This window comes from Cynara cardunculus (assembly GCF_001531365.2).
Source record: "Cynara cardunculus var. scolymus isolate 2C chromosome LG 5, CcrdV1, whole genome shotgun sequence".
Classification (NCBI taxonomy): Eukaryota; Viridiplantae; Streptophyta; class Magnoliopsida; order Asterales; family Asteraceae; genus Cynara; species Cynara cardunculus.
The window spans coordinates 12,971,756-12,991,420 of record NC_037532.1 but is presented as its reverse complement, the minus strand read 5'-3'; the positions used below and the strand labels follow the sequence as shown (position 1 = coordinate 12,991,420).

General features: G+C 34.7%; 2 protein-coding genes across 2 annotated transcripts; one reads left to right on the top strand and one right to left on the bottom strand.

Annotated features, from left to right (window-relative positions):
• The first annotated feature begins 313 nt into the window (after positions 1–313).
• On the top strand, positions 314–4,362 carry LOC112512836 (RING finger and transmembrane domain-containing protein 2-like). The gene is made up of 8 exons (XM_025118973.1): positions 314–929; positions 2,644–2,720; positions 2,812–2,980; positions 3,421–3,509; positions 3,587–3,751; positions 3,839–3,916; positions 4,037–4,140; positions 4,254–4,362. The coding sequence occupies exons 1-8, from the start codon at positions 314–316 to the stop codon at positions 4,360–4,362; spliced, it is 1,407 nt and encodes a 468-aa protein (XP_024974741.1).
• An 834-nt stretch (positions 4,363–5,196) lies between these two features.
• LOC112512834 lies at positions 5,197–7,171 on the bottom strand. Its single transcript, XM_025118972.1, has 5 exons — positions 6,941–7,171; positions 6,025–6,312; positions 5,798–5,935; positions 5,479–5,628; positions 5,197–5,403 (listed from the first exon to the last, which is right to left on the bottom strand). The coding sequence occupies exons 1-5, from the start codon at positions 7,169–7,171 to the stop codon at positions 5,197–5,199; spliced, it is 1,014 nt and encodes a 337-aa protein (XP_024974740.1).
• Positions 7,172–19,665: the final 12,494 nt, after the last annotated feature.

The following is a 19,665-nucleotide window of genomic DNA, read 5'->3' as shown; positions in this document are numbered from 1 at the left end:
CTTCCTCCGACGCCCCTCCTTCATCCGCCATTTTTTTTTCTTTCGGGCATTTCCTTCAATAATATTTTGCGATTGATTACGCCACGGAATTTCCACATCAAAGGTAACAATCGACGCTTAACTGTATACTCCCTGTTCTTATGCTTCAATTTTTTGATATCATAATTCAATATTCTTTTTGTTTGTTTAAATGTGTAATATGTGGATTCGTTAACTGATAATGTGAAATTTAATATTGTTGTTGTTGTTGTTGTGCTGTATTTCTTTCAAAACAAAAATCTAAAATAGGATTGGGGTTAGGTCTTCAAGCCAAATGGATGCGTTTAGAGGTTCTTGGGCAAGCACTAGTACTAGTTTCAGTACCAGAAATCCACATCATCAGTCTAGAAGATATAATAATGGAAACAACCACAACCAATTTTCTGCTTCCAATTTCTTTCACTCCCCTTTATCAACATTCTTTGAATACACGGGTATATCGAGAACAGGGGCTTCTAGGAATTCCGAATCATCAGCTCGTAGGTTCACCCAGAATAATTTTTCTGGTGATGGGGATAACAATGGGGAAATATCCATTAGGATCATTGGTGGTGGAGAACAAGAACACAGGGATGGGGTTGATCAGGTGAGAGAAGGGATGACTACACAGAATGAGACATCTATTCAACCAATTTCTAGACCCGATTCTGCGGTTGTATTAGATGCTCAGGTAGATTCTAGGAGTGATAGCGGTGTAAATGTTGAAGGTAATTATGGTTCTGGGGATGGGAGTGTTGACGTGGAGGCTTCGGATGGTGGTGCTGGGGTTAACAACACCAGAAATTCTTCTGACCAGAGAAACGGGGTTGATCAGGCTACCACGTGGATTGAGCAGGTTCTTCCATTCATTTTGCTACTGTTGGCCGTCTTCATTCGCCAACATCTGCAAGGTACTATACTCTCATTCTCATTTGATTGCTTTGTTTGGCCAAAACTGCTGCTTTATTTAGTATGATTATGGAAATTGTGCCATCAGCTGCATCCGTTGAAAATTTTAAAGCATGAACAAACAACCTATGATCTTCCTCATTTGTAAAGTCACTATATTTCAAACAGCGAGTGGGTACTTACATAGTACTCCCTCCATCCCTAAACAAAGTGTCCACTTTTCTATTTTAGTTAGTACTCCCTCCATCCCAAAACAAAGTGTCCACTTTTCTATTTTAGTTTGTCTAGGAATAAGTGTCTTCTTTCAAAAGTAAGTACATATTTTCTAATCATGCCCATAATCATGAGATGGAGGATCATTTACCCCCTCTATTGTTGAGGGTAAACTTGTCATTTAGTTAGTAAAAAAATGTAGTAATTACATATTTCTAAAACTGTATGTCTTTTTCACTATGGACATTTATTTTGAGACGGATGGAGTAGCTTTTATCTGCTACCTTCTTTGAGTGGATTAATGAATTTCTTTTTTATGATATTCATAAAATTGAAGTGTTATTCCATTGAAACTGGTTTCAGTTTTGGATATATCATAATACATTTGACCATCATATTGCATGAAATAGACATAAGTATGGACTCCTTTAGTGAAGCAAAAGGCCCTTCATGAAAGCATTGGAAGTTTCATGATTTGATGGCTAGCATTGTATGTTGAATGATTTTGTGGCTCTTCTTTCTTGTTTTCCTTACTTAAATTGTACAATATATAGGGTGAACTATTTTTTAATGAAAATTGGTCCATCACTTCTCCCTTCCTGGTATTTATGATATACACCATTGGCATCTTTAATACTCTTTATAAAATCATAATTTTCAGTTTATTATTGCTTTTTCTGGTTCTCGAGTTTATTGATGCATTGATGTGTCATTTCAAGATTGGATGCTACTTTAGTTAGTAAAGAAGTTTACATTCAATCTTGAAGTGGCACATCAATGCATCAATAAAATTGAGCCATACAACAAATAAGGAACAAAAAATGATGACTTCAATTCATTTTATAAATTAAATGAAAATCGAAAACGGTGAAGTAAAGTTAAATGAAAAAGAAAGAAGGTGCTTTGGTTGATTGATATCGAAGTGGGCCATTGTCACGGAAGCATGGAAGCTAGGACCAGACAACAACAATCTATTCCTCTTTGTTTTTTGGTTGAGGGTTCTTAGAGGAGGGTTGGGATTGTTTCTGGCAGCCCCATGCATATTCTTTTCACATACAAGTGTAATTAATTTTTGATGATATATTAATTCTATTTCAGCGGAAATAGACCTTGGTCAGTAAAACAGTCAATGCCTTGGTTTCCATTTTGGGGTATGTAATAGAATTTAACACTATAATCATTTCACCTCATGCCCGTCTTAACAAACTCATGGCTCTTCTTATATAGATATTGTTGCTTTTTTGTTGTCTAATACTCAATATGAAGTACGTGGTTGACACAAATATAACAGATGTATCCAATCCTCTTTATGCATGTGTTTCTGTAATAATTTTGTGCCAGTAATTAGAAGTAGAGAACACGGTGAATTGGAGATAACAAGTCCAAGATTGTGAGTAGAACAGAGTTGACTAGAGAATATTTTATTCTTATAACTGTTGGTTAGCAAAATCTTTTACCCGAATATCCAATTTTCCGGACTACTGTTTTTATAATTGATTACAGGTCTTCTTGTCACGATCTCGATTGCTGCTTTCTTGTTCAAATCAAATGACATTCTAAGGAAACAGACAGCTCTTAAGGTGCAGAGAGTTTCTATAAGTTTATGGGATCTATTCAACCTTTTTAGAAAAGGATGGGTGTTAAGGTACATTGAATGTTGTTTGCATGCAGGGAGATAGGAAGATATCAGTTTTAACGAATGTTTCTCTCTTCTTCACCCTTTATGTGGCTGGGGTTTATTGGTGGTATCGCAAGGATGATCTCCTTTATCCATTGCTCATGCTCCCTCCCAAAAATATACCGCCTTTTTGGCATGCAATTTTTATAATAGTGGTGAATGGTGAGTTTTTCTCATCCATTTTCCATATGCTTTTAAACTAAGGGCTGTTTACTAAACATTAAAACCACTTCTTACCGGGTAACTAATAACTTAGTGCCCCTTACCAACAATCTTATCGTGCCATTTTGTTGACCGAGAATCTTACCCGGTAGTTGAGGGTGGTGACTCTTACTCAGTTGCCACCATTTTGATGACCAAGAATCTTACTTGGTATGGTGAGGATGGTAGTGCTTACCCGGTTTGTGTTGGTAAACGGCCCCTAAGCTTGTATTCTGCATTAGGGTTTATTTTGTTGTTAGATAGAAAAGGAGATTCATAGGCTTAATAGCCTAGCACATTCAATCAAACACCAAGGCTTCGTTTGACCTTTGATATCTTGGTTGTTTATGTTTTTTGCTATTTTTTGGTTAAAACACCTTAAAATTTTCCATGTATTTCAGATATTTTGGTGAGGCAAGCAGCCATGGTGGTAAAGTGTTTGCTCTTGATGTATTACAAGAATAGCAAAGGACTAAATTACCGAAAGCAGGTGAGATACTATCTGGGTTCTGTTTGTTGAAACAAGATTCAGTTGCAGTGACATGATTCTTTTTTCTGATCTCACAGGGTCAAATGCTAAGATTGGTGGAGTATTTATTACTGCTATACCGTGCCTTGCTGCCTGTTCCTGTGTGGTATCGGTTCTTTTTGAACGAAGAGTATGGCAGCCTATTTTCTGCACTAATAACTGGATTGTATCTGACATTCAAACTCACCTCTTTAGTTGAAAAGGTGCAATTTTCTCCAAACATACATTTTATGAGTTTCATGGAGTTTGCTCCTTAATTCTTCTCATTCTAAATGATAATATATGTGTAGGTTCAATCCTTGTCTTGTGCTCTCAAGGCATTGTCTCATGAGGAGATTCATTATGGAACTTATGCAACAACTGAGCAGGCAGGCCTCATGCATCCCCATGTTTTCTTCATCTTTTTTAATTGGATAATAACAATAATAAATGTATTGAAAAATGTATATATATGTGTGTATATATATATATATGGTAAATGGATGCAGGTGGATGAAGGTGGTGAGATTTGTGCTATTTGCCAAGACAAAATGCGTGCTCCAGTGATGCTGTGTTGCAAACACATATTTTGTGAAGACTGTGTATCAGAGTGGTTAGTTAATTGATGTTTGTTTATATATATATATATACAAATTGAAGAAGCTTGGGTAGAATTGTATGAATATTAATGATATATATACATATTTGGTGGGTGCATGCATGCAGGTTGGAAAGGGAAAAGACATGTCCATTGTGCAGAGCGGTGGTGAAACATTCAGATGATCTTAAATCGTTTGCTGATGGATCAACTACTTTATCCTTTCAGTTGTTTTGATTGACAAACGTATAGTTGGAAGCATGCAGCCAGCCAGCCAGCCAGCCATCCGATTATTATATATATATATATATATATATATATATAGGTTAATTAATTAATTGCTAATCAAAGTTTTGCCTGTTGTATCTAAATTAACACTTAAAAATGTTGTATGGAATTAATGCATTCATACAAATTAAGGCAGCTGGCTACCTGTTTTCTTTTTGTCTTTTCATGCAGTGAATACCCACTCGTACTAATTAAAGTTTATTTTGTTATGATTTTTACAAAGTATGTGTTATTTCATTACTTTTTAGAAAATGGTCGCTACTCTCTTCACATAAATTTCCTCTCCACAACCTGTGAATTAATAGAGTACTACGATGGACTCAACCGGTTCTAAACACCAGCAGTTCTGGTCCCAAGGTGAAAAGACTCATGAGGAAGTATAATTAAGCTTATCAAGTGCTTAATTCAGAAATCAGAAATAAAGCCAAGTGATGCTTACATATGTAAATTACCATAATTTCAACACACACCATGCACCACCTTAATTAATAAGTTTGAATTATGGGTTCCCAATAATTTTCATATATTATATTATATATAATGAACTTGAAAATTAAAGATTCATGTTGAAATTGATGAAGAATTTGAAATGAAGCCCAAAAACAATACAGGATTGAGTGCAAGTTATTAATTCAATGGAGAGTTAAATTAACATATATACATATATATATATATATATATATATATATATATATAAAAGAATAAATAAATTTCCATCATAAAATCAAAAGATGGATGGAATTATATTGATACAAAAGAATATATATATATATAATAAAATAATTAATCAGAGACGACAGGATGAATTTGATGAAAGGAAGATAGAAGATTATCGTCGTCTTGATCCAAATACATGAGCATATGATCTTGCATGCTGAGGTGGTGGAATTCCACAATTTCCCTCAAGTACCTGTTCTCACGAGCATATACTGAATTCTCATGAGCCAACACCCCTTTCTCCGCCAAAAGCGTCTCAAGCTGATCCCGAATCTATGTTTATATATTAATTAACATTATTAATTAAGGAAATATTGATAGAAGGATATATTATATGTACATACATACCATATCATCATCTGTTGGTCCCTTTTCTCGTAGAATCTTATTTTCTTCTTCAAGCTGACAGCATCGTTCTTTTGCAACAGCTAAATCCGCCTTCACACTTTTGAGCTCCCGAGCAAGTTGTTTTGCCTTATCAGCTGTTGCAATTGCAACCTGCATTTACTCGATACCCACAACATTAATGCATACTTTTATGTTGTTAATTGTTGGTTTTCATCACATTCCAATAACTACAAATGTATATATATATATATATATATATATCATCATTTCTACATATACAAATTACTTAATATTTAGAAATTAACAATTGCCACCTTACGTGGCGTGAAGCCTTGAGTTGAGTACTTTCTTGGATGGGTTCAGCATAATCCTTTTCTTCATCATTCAATGCTGATCTTTTACTGTTACCAGCTGCACTTGTTTCTTGGATCCTATCTTCACTTTTCTTTGCTGCTTCCTGGGCACAAATTAATTAATTAATATCAATTTTTTCTACTTTTTAATTATATATATATGTGTAAAAACATGCAATTGATAATGAATTACCTCCAGAGCATTCCCAATTGTGTCACCAATTTGATTAAGTGAAAAAGATGTGAGTGATGTATGCATCCCATTCCCTGATGTTGGACTATCATCAATTTTCTTGGAATAAGCTTCATATTGAATGCCATGGTGGTTACTTGTTGAGAAAGTAGTAACTATTGGCTTTAGGCTGCTGGTGGGAGATTGACGATCATCCAGAATGGATTTAGCTTTCCTTGCTAAAACGCCCCAAAACCCTCCTGCTTCATTTGTACTCCTCATCGAAGTATAATCATAGGTTGCAGAACCCTATTTAAGTTTAATTACCACCACAATTCAACAAATATATATAATTACAACATCATAACAGCGGGTTGGGTTCCGGTGAGAAGGGAATTTATGGTTAGAAGAGATTGAAAGTAAACACTAATGAGGTGCACTGAAATACAACGTATTAATTCCCTTCTAAAGCTCAATTCATGGGTGAGTATAAAATTAAAGCTAATCCCTTTGCTTATAACACCTAGCCAAAGAAGTTGAGGGTACAACCATATATATATTAGTACTCATGTAATTGGCTTCTCTTCTTTAATTTTCTACCTCTAAAAGGATTATAAACTTAAGACCTAGCTTACAAATTAAGCAAAAATTAATCCAAAATGACCATCATTAAGTGTTTGAAACAACCAATTAGTTTGCAGATTCAATAGAACTAGCTAGAATTGTGAGATGATGATTTGGTTGAAGAGTCGGAAAGGGTTTAATATCAGGAAGAAAAAAGTCGATTGAAGCCATAAATTACAATTAGGGCACATTATTGATTGATTATGCCTTGGAATGAATTGAAAGGTAGGTATGTACGTATACATGCATGAATTTTGTAACACATATATAATTAATTACTGGTAAATTAAAATAGAAAAGTGAACCTACGCACCTTGGATCGGTCTTTTAAAGAGGAGTGAAAGGCACCTGAGGAGAGAAAACTGTCAAGACGAGCAGCCTGCGATTGGGATGGGGAATTAGCATTTGTTCTCCGTGCCAGAGGTGACGACGGAGCGGTGGAGGAGGAGGCGGAGGTGGTGATGATGTCATGATCTTGGTGGCGAATCTCTTCCTTGAACGTAGAAGACCTAGAAAGTCCTCCCTGCTTTCTACGGTACGCCATCTTCAATAATTTTTATTATATAATCATAAATATATGCAGCCACGTAATTAATTAATTATTAAGAAGCAATAATCGAGACGTAGCAGGTCACCGGAATCAACCAGTACTACCACCGCCGGCCACCACAACGGTAATCCAGCGATCGGAGAATGAGAGGCGGAGGCCACGTCTTTCTAACAAACTCTCTAAATTTCTAGTTACATATATATATATTCTTTCTCTCGAGAGGGAAGGGAAACACAGTTGTATGCGTTCCATAAAAATTAAAATACAAATTTCGTCCTTCCACTATTCACCTCCATACAGTTTAGTCCATTAACAAGATCTTTTTACATTATTGGTCCAAAGATATATATTTTCTTGATTTATCTAAGCATCAATGTAAGTTAAATACTTAGAACTTGACTAACTCAATATTTCAATATCCAAAAATAAAATAGAACAAATAAACTTATAATATCTAGGGAATACCGTCTCGGGCGCCGGTGGTCTAACCTTTTTACTTAGGGGTGGCAAAAAATGAGTCAATCCGCTAACCAACTCCAACCCAACCTAGAGTTAGCAGATTGAGTTGAGATTTTCAACCCATTTACATAAATAAATTGACCTAACTTGTCTAACCCATTTAAATAAATGGGCTGGGTTGGGTTGAGTTGAATTTTTCGACCCGTTTTCAACTTGTTTCCAACCCATTTAAAATATTATATAATTTTATTTTATTCTTAATATTATATCTTGTATTCTAATTTTTAGTTTTGTTTTATTCTTAATTAAAAATCATACCGTTGTGAGATGGAAGTCCAAATTCCAATCGTCTCCATTACTCTCAATTATCATGAAACCCTTTAGTCCATTACTCCATAATCGCCTCCAAAGTCCAATCCAACTCTTCAAGTCTGTTGTCCACCTCTTGTCCTCTCGATCTCGGCTCTTTCTCCGTCCAACGTTTTTCTTCCTCTCGGCTCTCTCTCCGTCCAACATTTGTCTAATTGTCTCCCTCTCGGTTTCCTCTCTGTCTAGGCGTCCAACATTAGGGACTCAATAGGCTCTCCCGGTCTCCATCTGACATCTGTCTCCAGTCTCCAGCCTCCAGCCTCTCTTCGAACACACACTCAAAAAAAATTAAATAATCTAGTCCTTTTTGTTATTTAAAATTTTAAAATTAAATGGGTCAACTCAGAATCAACCCATTTATTTAACAAGTTGGATTAAGAAAATCTTAAACAGGTCAACCCGTTGTCAACCCATTTAGATAACATGTTGGGTTGGATGGGTTGAAAAATCTTAATCCACTTAATTAAATGGGTTAGGTTGGGTTGAGATTTTCGACCTTTTTAATAAATGGGATAAATCTGAACCAAACCTAACCTGAGCTATTGCCACCCCTATTCTTACTGATAGCACTGCTACGTGTTGGCACTCAATTAGTAGGTAAAGAAGAGTTTGGGAGGAAAGAGTAGAGGTAGTTTACTTGCTTAGTGCTTTTGTGCTAAGAGAAGAAACCTCTTAGAAAAGATTCGATAGATAACAGCTACCTAAGGCGCTTTTAAGCCCGAGAAAGAGGAGCAAACAACCACTATAACATCGTTAGATGCCTAAATGAAGCGATTAAGCATCGGGGGCAATAGAATCAACCGTCAAAAGTGAATCAACACTAGGATCTGATCATAGCCGCCGTGTCGTTGATACAATACCATGTTTTTTGTTCTAATATTTTATACCAATCAATTATAACCTGTACGTGAAATTGTACATCATGTACTAACTTTATTGGTACCATCATTTTTTGGTTGATATTATGTTTTGTACCAACCTCAAATTACATATATGAAAACTTGTAGTTTGTTCAAATTTTAAGTTTGTAGGTAATACTTGTCTTGTTTAAGGTTTTTTAATTGCAAAGAAATTGAACTTGCAGATATTCACATGTTCAAACAAAAATGTTAAATTTATGACGTTTAATATTTAATACTTTAAAAAACAAAAACTAATAAATAATTAAATAAGTTGGTATCACTATACTACCGCGGTTTGAGACTTCCAATACCTGTACCAACCAATTTTTCATATATGGTACTATCAATCGATTGCAATTGATACATATCAAATTGATACCAATTTAATTTATACGGTTGGTACACATGTTACTTAGTTTGATTTGATACAAAATAGCACCCTTAATAATATAAATGTGTGTATGCATATATGACATTTATGTATGAGTGCATATATAAATAGGTTGATTATTGTATTCACGTATGTTATATATATATATATATATATATATATATATATATATAACATACGTGAATACAATAATCATGCGCGTGCATGCCTAATCAAATGAGAACTAATTAGTTTGTGATAACCATGAGGTCCAATCTCAACCACAAATCAATAGACAACTTAGGAAATTTATAAATTTGGTAATTTTGAATTAAAATTTTAATGCAATGACATTTTAGGTATTTTAAAACTCTTTTCTATCCTCTCTTTTCTTTTCGTCCTCTGGCCTCTAGCCACTGTTCTCCCCTGATACCACAGTGGTATCACAATGCATCTTATATGTGCTTGGGTATCATACTAAGGTCGTTTGTGTGGTCGATCAGAGATGTAACATAGTGATATCACAATGCATCTTATATGTGCTTGGGTATCATACTGTGTGTCTTTTGTTTAAAAGAGTCAATATTTTTATGTATCTTAGTGGTATTACCAGAGGACGGTGGCCGGAGGATCGGGGACGGAGAGAGAGGAGAGAAGAGAGAAAATACCTAAAATGTCCTTGCATTAAAATTTTAATTCAAAATTATCAAAATTATAAATTTTCTAATTTATTTATTGATTTGTGGTTGAGATTAAAAATATATATATATATATATATATATATTTAATTTTTTTATTTTATAATAGTGAGAAGGGCAAAATGGTAAACCCGACCACATCTTCGTAAGGCACCCTATTCATCACCCTATTCATCATGCACCATATTATAGTAAATTCCTCACCTTATTCATCAACCTATTCATCATGCACCTTGTTTTACTTGTCTAATGAGATTGTTCACGTACCCATATCATCATCCACCCATTTCATAATCATTTTCACTTACTCCATGCACCAATTTTACCATGTATGAAACCGGTTCATCATGCACCATTTCATAATCATTTCTCACTTACTCCATGCACCAATTTCACTATGTATAAAATCGGTTTCATGAATTTTTTTTCTATTACTGATTTCATGTATTTATTAATCTAATAACTTACGATTTTCATGAATCTTGACGATAATAAACCGAGACACAATATAACAAAATCTAATTTTTAATATTATAATTTAATTAAATATTTAAATATTACTATTTATAAAATTTTCTTTATTATGTTATCTTAATTAAGATTTATTAATAACTTTCATATTTAATAGAAAACAATGCAAATAACCAATATATCCTTAATGATTAAATTTAATTAGAAAAAAATATAATTTTCCTATTGGTCGAAATTAGTTTACACGGTTTCTAAGAATTGCACGGTTTTCATTTGAATGTGCCCCCTCTCTCTCTCTCTCTCTCTCTATATATATATATATATATAYATATATATATATATATATATAGCGAGAGAGAGAGAGAGAGAGAGAGAGAGAGAAATAGGTGGTTTATTATACACCCTATCCTATTTGTACAACTATTGCAGCCCAATCTCAACGGTTTATTTAATCTAGTGAACATGTGGTTTTATAAGTATCTTGATTGGTTTCTGATATAAATTGTGTATCATAATTAATGACTCTAATATCGTCTTTAATAAATATTCAAATAATAATAAATGAATTTTTATCATTTCCATAAACATCTCAATTGATTGGGTTGCATTAGTTATACAGATTGATAGTCTAACAGGTTGCATTTGAAATGAACACACGTACACACACACACACACATATATATATATATATATATATATATATATATAAAGAGAGAGAGAAATGGGGATGATCATACGAAAAACAAACTAATTTTAAAAGAATGTGAGAAAAAATATGTGTCACAAATTTATTAATTAAAAAATACCATAAATAAAAAATGCAAAACAATTTTTGAATTTATGATAACTACCATTTTGAATTTTATATCTTTTAGATTTAGTTATTTTTTTAATTTCATTAATTCATAATTTTTTATCATGTTTTATATAATTTTTTTTGGATAACACATTTGATAAAGAAAATTCATAATTTTTATCAAATATCACGAGTGATATCCATAATCAATTCATTATTTTTTTTATACCATTTTTCTCTATTTTTTGGATCGACGTTTTGAATCACATGTGATTAGCTTCGTTTAACATATTATCTATTACGTATCATAATATGATTCACTATGTGGATTTTTTATATATCACATATAAATTATATAGTAATATATGTCTGAATATAAGTGACGTATTATCACATGTGATAATATTTACATCACAAAAAGATCTATAAATGCTAATATAAATAATCACATATGATTAAAAAAATATTTACAATTATCCATATAAATTGATTGTGTACAATGAAAATTGTGATTTTTTTTTATCAAAAGCGTATCTAGGAAAAAAGTATATAAAACTTGATAAAAAAAATTATAAATTATTAAAATTGAAAATAAAATAAATTTAAAAGATATAATGAGAATTTTAAGAATTTATCTAATTTAAAATAATAATTATCTTAAAATTTTAAAATTATTTTCTATTTCTTATTTATGGTATTTTTTAATTAATTAATGGATAATGTGACTCATATTTCTTCTTTTCTTCTCACAAATTGATCGTCTTATTATTTGAACTTGCCTATATATATATATATATATATATAGATATATTCACGTACAAAATCATACATGATTCACATATATGTAATTGATGTTCCCATATTTAATCAATCAATCAAATTACAAGTTCATATGGATTCAACCAGTGGTAGATTAGAATGTAGAGAGAGAGAGAGTTCTTCAAAGGATTTTGTATTAGTCTTCAATGCTTACAAAGATTACAAATGATACGCACAAAATTACAAGATTACAAAGCAAACTAGGACTAGCTTCCTATTTATACAAAAAAAGGATAAATACAAGGAATAATCTTGAATACAATTACAAAATTATAAACCCACCATTCTCCCCTTTTGGATTTAAGCTCTGGATATCGTAAATCTTGATCTCTTGAATCCAAGATGAGTTTCCAGTCTCCTTACAACATTCTTGTATTCAATCTTCTCGTTAAACAGCTCCAAAGCTTTAATCAACATATACCTTTCCTTCATGTTTAACTTGTCAGACCTTGAAGCTTTATCATCAAGCACCTTTCTGGATTCTAGCTGTCTTTTTATCAACTTAATTGTACCATCACTATAATTTCACAACTCAGAGAATCTTAGGAATCTTTTCGCACCTTTAGCATTCTGATATACCACACCAAACTCTGGATTTTCAAGAATCATATACAATGGATAACCATCAACATCTTCTAGTTCTTGATTAGGTTTAAACGTATTCACCTTCTTTTGATTGCTCTCATAACCCATATGGACATCAATTACCGAAGATAACTTGTTGTGATGCTTTAGAAACTTCTTGATGGCTTCCAATGCTATTATAACTCCTTCCAATCTGACCATTTGATTTCTAAACTCGTGGTACATGAATTCTAAGTCTTCAAGGTACATATTTGGAAAATCAGCTTCACAAAAACACCATTCTTTACCATCTTAGCGAACAACGTAGAATACTGGATAACACAACTTGAATAGTTATTTGGCATCAACCTTCTTAATCGATACAATTTTGTGCCTGGTCTTTACACAATGGATAGGTCTGTTCTTTGCATTCATAAAGTACTTGTACTCTTGTTGATAAGCTGGACTATCCCTTCGAATTCCCAACACCTTTTTGACATCAAGATATCTTAGGGAATGAACAAAAATGTCACGTTAAATATCTTTAAGAGAATCTTCTCTGATCCTTGTTCTGTCCCACTTTGGTGCAACTTCCTTTTTTGACATAGGAATGTATCTGCGAGAAGACAAAACATTTTCAGGACATCGTGGTAGAGAAGTTGTTGCAGGAACAACAGGTGGTTCAGATGCAGGTATAGGTTCTTCAGTAGGCACATTCAGGAAAGTAAATTTTGATTCATTGTCATTCAGGTCAGCATCAAAATCAAACATTAAATCATCTGAATCAGCATTTTCTTCCGTTTTAACATAAAAATCCTGACATCTACCTTCAGATTCATAATTAGCATCAATAAACTCAACAGATTCACCCAATATCATCTTTATTTCTGTTGTAGAAACGTCAGGCTTTTCAACCATCGGTTCTATCTTTGGGTTCACATACAACACCATTTCTCTCACTGTTTCCCTAGCACCATAATATTCATTACGCTATTCAGAAGCCTCATTTTCCTCCGACTCAACTCCACAAATCCGGATGACTCGACCACTCTTTGATGTTTGTTCTCCTCTTCATGAAAACTCTTTCAATAAGGCATTCAAAGAATCTTGAATGGATTGGGTAGAAGAGGCAATTGTTGACCCAAGCTTTGACAAGCTAGTTAGAACAATGCTTTGGAATTTATGGAACTCTGTGGCTCGAAGGGTTTGAGATTTTTCAACAAATTGTTGAAGTATGGCAAGCAAGCCTACATCCTTCGAATCCATGTTGGGTTGAGACAACATCTTAGCATATAGCATGGATTTAAGTTCGTCCATCGAAAGATTCGTATCTTGATGAGTTTGAGGTGGTGGCGACGGAATTCGATCTTCTTCGACAACTGGTTGCTTCCCCTTAAATAAGGACTTTAGACCCCTTATCTCTCCTATTAAAGATTCTTGAACAACCTTTAGGGCGCCATCCAAATACTCCCTCGACACAAGGTTAGGTAAACTAACTCCTGGACTACAAAGGTTGCTAGTTGAAACAACAGTTGATACTGTTGTGCCTACGTTCAATGCTAGAATCTCATTAACATTGGTAGGACTTCCAACCTGTCCTCGTAGAATGTCACTGAGTGATTCTACTCCGGTTGTTCCGGCTTGTTCATGAAGAACATCAGGTTGAGCAACAGTTGCTTCAAAAGCATGTGTATCAAAAGAAGTAGAAGGCTCGAGATTCAATGTGCATTCCAAAGAAGTCGTAGACTGGGGTTGTTGTCTTTTGTTTTCAATATCCAATTCCTTCGAGTGAGGAATGGATAGATTATGTGCTAGATCCCCATGAGAAATTGGAACAGATATCTGTTGAGAGACATCTGAGTGGCATGGGGGTGTAGTTGCATAGTCAGGCGCACTATGTCTTCTTCAATGCCAGAACTTAACAAATGAGAACTTAAAGTAGATGTGACAACCTTTCTTCTCCTAAAAGTTTGGATAGGGACTTCATTATTCTCTGTCCCTGTCTCACCCTCCCTATGTTTTTCAATTTCCATGTCACTCAACCTCTCACAATTTTCAACTAATTCTCCCTTTGACCTCCTTATTTCATCCATTATATTATCAATTTCAACTTCAAAATCAAAATCTGGAATAGAGTTATCAAAGTTGAACTCTTTCTCTGGATGCTCACCAATATGAGACAGTATAAGTTCAACATCTTCCAAATTGTTGTTGTTGTTACCATCATCACTTGAGTCATCATAAATACTTGATTCAAAAGCTTGATCATCATCGACATTATTATCTGATTCAGTTTCTTCAGAACTAGAACCATTATTGGAAGCTCCTTGTTCGGACAGTGCATGATCAGAGTCTTCCCTAGCCAAGCCCCTCTCGTTTACAGTCCCTCAGCTCTTCGGCTAGACCTAAAGGACCTCCACCATGCTCAATTGAGACATAGGTTGATCCCAGGGTAAGTCCCTCCAGTTCTGGCTGGAATATAGGAGCTATCACTCTCCTATACTCAAATACACATAGAGCACTCTGATCAACATAGTTCAACAGTTATTCAAGTATGGATATGATAGAAATCACATCTTCCACTTCCACATATACTCTTAGAAACTGCATTTCAATGTCCGGGCCGAATGGTATGTCTATCCTTGAAGGAATATCTTTGTTTGATTTCTTGATGCACCTGATAATCAATTGTAGAAACCTTTGAAATGGAATGAATTTTCTAGCTCTTGAAGCGATTTTCTTTGCATGTACAAGTTCTTCAAGATCGTTCCAGATAATGACGGTGTAGTCATAGTGCTTGTTGAAGACCACACCATGGAAGAATCTTAAGAATGTTGTGCTGCATGTATCAACTCTGGCGGTTTTGAATGTAAGGCATATATTGAGAATTGAGAATACCAAATTCCTTACTAATGGTATATCTTTTCTCTTGAACTGAGTCGGGTTGTCGAGAACACCGGAATATCCAAACCATTTAATATCAGCACATAACTTTTCCTCAGATACAAACGTCATCAAAATTTCTTTTTTCAGAAAGGAGTTTGTAGCAGGCGATTACAAAATCTTCCTCAGCCTCTTTAATGTAAGTCTGCCTAGAAAGTTCTCTACATATCCTTCGAAATAGAACTGGCTGCCATCTTTGATGTATGACAAGGTGTACCATAACTGTTGTAAGTAAACGAGCAAGACATCTGTAGTTGCAGTTAAATCTCCATCATAACTGGAAATTCTGTTTTCATGTCAAGATTTAGGTGGTGGTTATTGGGTTTGAGTTCAAGATATAAGGCTTTTGGAAATAGAATTTCATCAGGATTTGTGTCATTTACTAACTGAGAAGATGATGGTGGTTGTAATATGATAGATGAGATGGGGTGTTCATCATCAGAATAATGAGAATCGTGATGTTCGATATTTTCCATTTTAACATGTAAAAGTTAAAATTATTAGATCCACAATGAAAAAACTTCGAAAATTTTAAAAAAATCTCTAAACACTCAAATTTTCCAACACTTGGTAAAATTCTGCCAAAATGAAGAAATCTGTTGATCATCTCTCTCATTGATTTGATGATAATGCCTTATTACCTATTCGAAGTATTATGTTTCTGTTCATTCAGTTCCAGCGATCATCATTGAGTCTGTTCAGTAATCGCTGAAACATGTGTTGTGAATCCTACATCGACAGCGATACCTCAATATGACAAAACTCACACCAAAGAACCTTCAGTGAAAGTCAAAGACTGAAACTGAAGATTAGTGACTGGCGCGTTCGTGATCTGAAGTGACATTAAGTGATTATAACCTGGTCAACATATGTGTGAAGACTGCCCAAGCCTCAACGAATGCTGAAGAGACCTTCAATGTTATTCCAGCATTTAACGATTAAATGAAGCTTGTTGTGCAAAATTGTTTTTGTCTTGTCCTTCCACACACAGAGGACAAACCCATACCTTTTCTAGAGTATAATACAGTACGGAGCCGACTAGTCGACCCTAGTGCCTACCAACTCCAAGAAAGGATGTCTGCTTATGAATAGGCAATTGTACTATTTACTGTAGCAAAGGACAAACTTTCCTCCAAAAGCTTGACGCATGTTCAAACCCTTCTGAATTGCATTTAATGCAATGGGTATAAATAGATGAGTGCTCTTTCCATGCAGAGAACACACGCATATTCGCACACATCTAAAAGAACACTTACGCTTATCTTCAAGCAAGTTAGAATCCCTCTCAAGTATTCTAAAAGTTCTTACCCAAGAAGAACATCTTTCTTTCTTTATCTTTCAGCAAATCGTTTCTATTTTTCTATGTATATCTATGTGTAAACTTAGATTGTTTTAGATAGATTATCTTTACCTTGTCTATTTCCGCATACAATCTGCAAAAATCTGTATTGATCTTTCTTTATCAATATACATTTTTAAATTTGAAAGTTTTCTGTGTTTGTATTCACCCCCCTTCTACAAATTGTTCGTCTAAAACTCTTATAGACACGGCTGGGACCAACAAGTGGTATCAGAGCAGTGTTTTCTTTTCTTCTTGTTTAGTTGTTTTTCTGCATTTTATTATCTCTCTTTCTAGATAATTTTATTGCTTTTCAGATGGCTTTGCAAAACAAGAGCACAAACTTTCACGACAATGGCTCCCTTGCCAAACCTCCCTGATTTATCAGAGACAATTTCAGTCTTTGGAAGAATCAGATGTCTCTCTTCTTGGAAGGTGTGGATCCTGAAATTTTTCACATTATATAGAAAATGGACCTTATGTTCCATATGCTATATCTCCGGCTGTTCCCGAAACAGCTACGACTGTCGCGATTCCTAAATGGCAGATTCCTAAGCTCCCTCATCAGTGGAGTGAAGAAGACAAGAAGAAGATAACTATAGATACTCGTACGCGATCTATAATAGCTACGTCTCTTCCTGACAAGGTTTATCACTCCGTGATGAAGCTTAGGACCTCAAAAACCATGTTGGACACTCTCTGTGTTCAATATGAAGGTACCTCTTAGGTACAAGAATCAAGGAAGATTAACTTAGTAAGACAATATGAAAGATTTCTCTATGGAAAGACTGAAACGATGTCTGACGTACATCAAAGTTTTAATTGTCTTCTAATTGATTTGAGGACAGTTGGCATACAATTTATTATTTCTTAATGTTTTCGTTTGGTTAATCGTTCTTCACAATCTACATACTATGGCTAGGAATGTGGTACCTAACCATAAAGTAAGAAGCGATGGGAACGATGGAACCTGTGAATTCAAAAGATTCTAGTGAAAATGAATTCAAATGGAGATATAGAACAACATATAAGTTATCATGCTTGCATTTAAAACTTTGACGAAGTTTCTGGAATGTTTACCAGAATCCTGAGATACATATTCTATGTGTCTCAAGATGTCCAACGATATGTCCTCCCCCTCTCAGCTCTTTATATGGGATACTGCTCAATCACGAGCAGTCTCGACAACTGAAGAGGAATCTAATCAAGGATTCCAGAGACATGAAAATTTCTCCGCTAGCTTTGATATCTGAAGTTTCTTCAGTTGAACTCCCATATTCTTCTTCTTCTTCTTCTTCTTCTTCTTCTTCTTCTGTTCTTCCTTATTCTGTTTCTATAATGGAGTTAGAATCTACTAACTCTGAGGATCTGTCAGAGTCTGACCTTGCAGACTTTGATGAATCACTAACACTTCTAACTAAGTCTTTTAGAAGATTCACCAGGAAAAGTAATTTCCCCAGATCTCCCACGCTGACCATTAAGGAAAATCCAAAGTCAGATACTGTTGATAAGGCTTCAACGGTCTACCACAATTGTCACCGTAAAGGTCACTTTGCAAGTAAGTGCAAGTCAAAGAAGACTGCGATGCCATCTTCAAAAACCCCATCCTCTTTTAGAACCAAAGATGATAAATATCTGAAGCTGAAGAGGAAATATAAGAAGATGAAGAGTTCCAAGCGAAAGGCCAAAGGTCTTGTCGCTGAAGAGCATGACTAGGCTGATTCGTCTAATGAATCATCCTCTGATGAGGAAGACACGACCTATCTTTGCTTAATGGCCAAGGATGTCAAAGAAGAAACTTCTGAGATGTCAACCTCCCATGATCCCTCATCATCCTCTCCTTCTCAGGTATGTCTCCTGACTGAACCCTCTTCTTCTTTTTCTAGCCTATCAGCGTTAGATACGTTGACGGTTGACCTTTACAATGCTCTGAATGGCAAATCTAAAGCAAAAATGATTAATCTGATCTTCAAGAACAGTTGAAGATTTTTCATTCCAAGATCAAAGAGTTGACTAAGATCGAAGAAGATCTTAAAGATAAGGCATTGTAAACGAGACCATCACTATTGAATGCGAGCAGGCTATTGCTGAGCGTGAGCAAGAAATTGCTGAACTCAAGACTGAAAAGAATACCATTGAAGGATGGTGCAAAGCCTCTGTCAAAGCCTCTGAGATCATTAACACTCAGATCCCTGCCAAGATAAAGACTGGTCTAGGCTTCTTCTATGATCAGGAAGATAGTGACATAGACAAGTCCATGCTCAAGTTTGGTATCTTCGTCTTTTCTATTCCTGACACTTCTTCCTCTCAGTCTTCTATTACTGAGAGTCATGTTGAAGGAACTTCTTCAAGTTCAGGTTGCAAAGACAAAGGTAAATCCATTGTCGCAGCACCTTTTCTTAAGAAGGCTAACAAGTCACATAGATCTAAATCTATTCCTTCAGCTTGTGCACCTTCTTCTTTCTCAAGGATCAAGATATCTAAATTTTATCAGAAATCTAAGTCTAAGCTCAAGGTGAATGTTTTACCTAAGGACTCCAAATCTTCAAAAGTTCCAACTAGAACAAATGAGAAGGGAATCCTTGGAGCTTGTTCCTCTTCTTCTCTTGTACTTCTTGGCCCTAAAGCTAGCTTCAACTATAGGAAGTGTAGACACTGTGGTGAAACTACACATATTGTCAGTAAATGTCTTTCTGCCGCCAAGGCTGGTCCCCCAGCCAAGGCAAGAAAGTAGCCAAGCCTGAGAAATCTACCACTA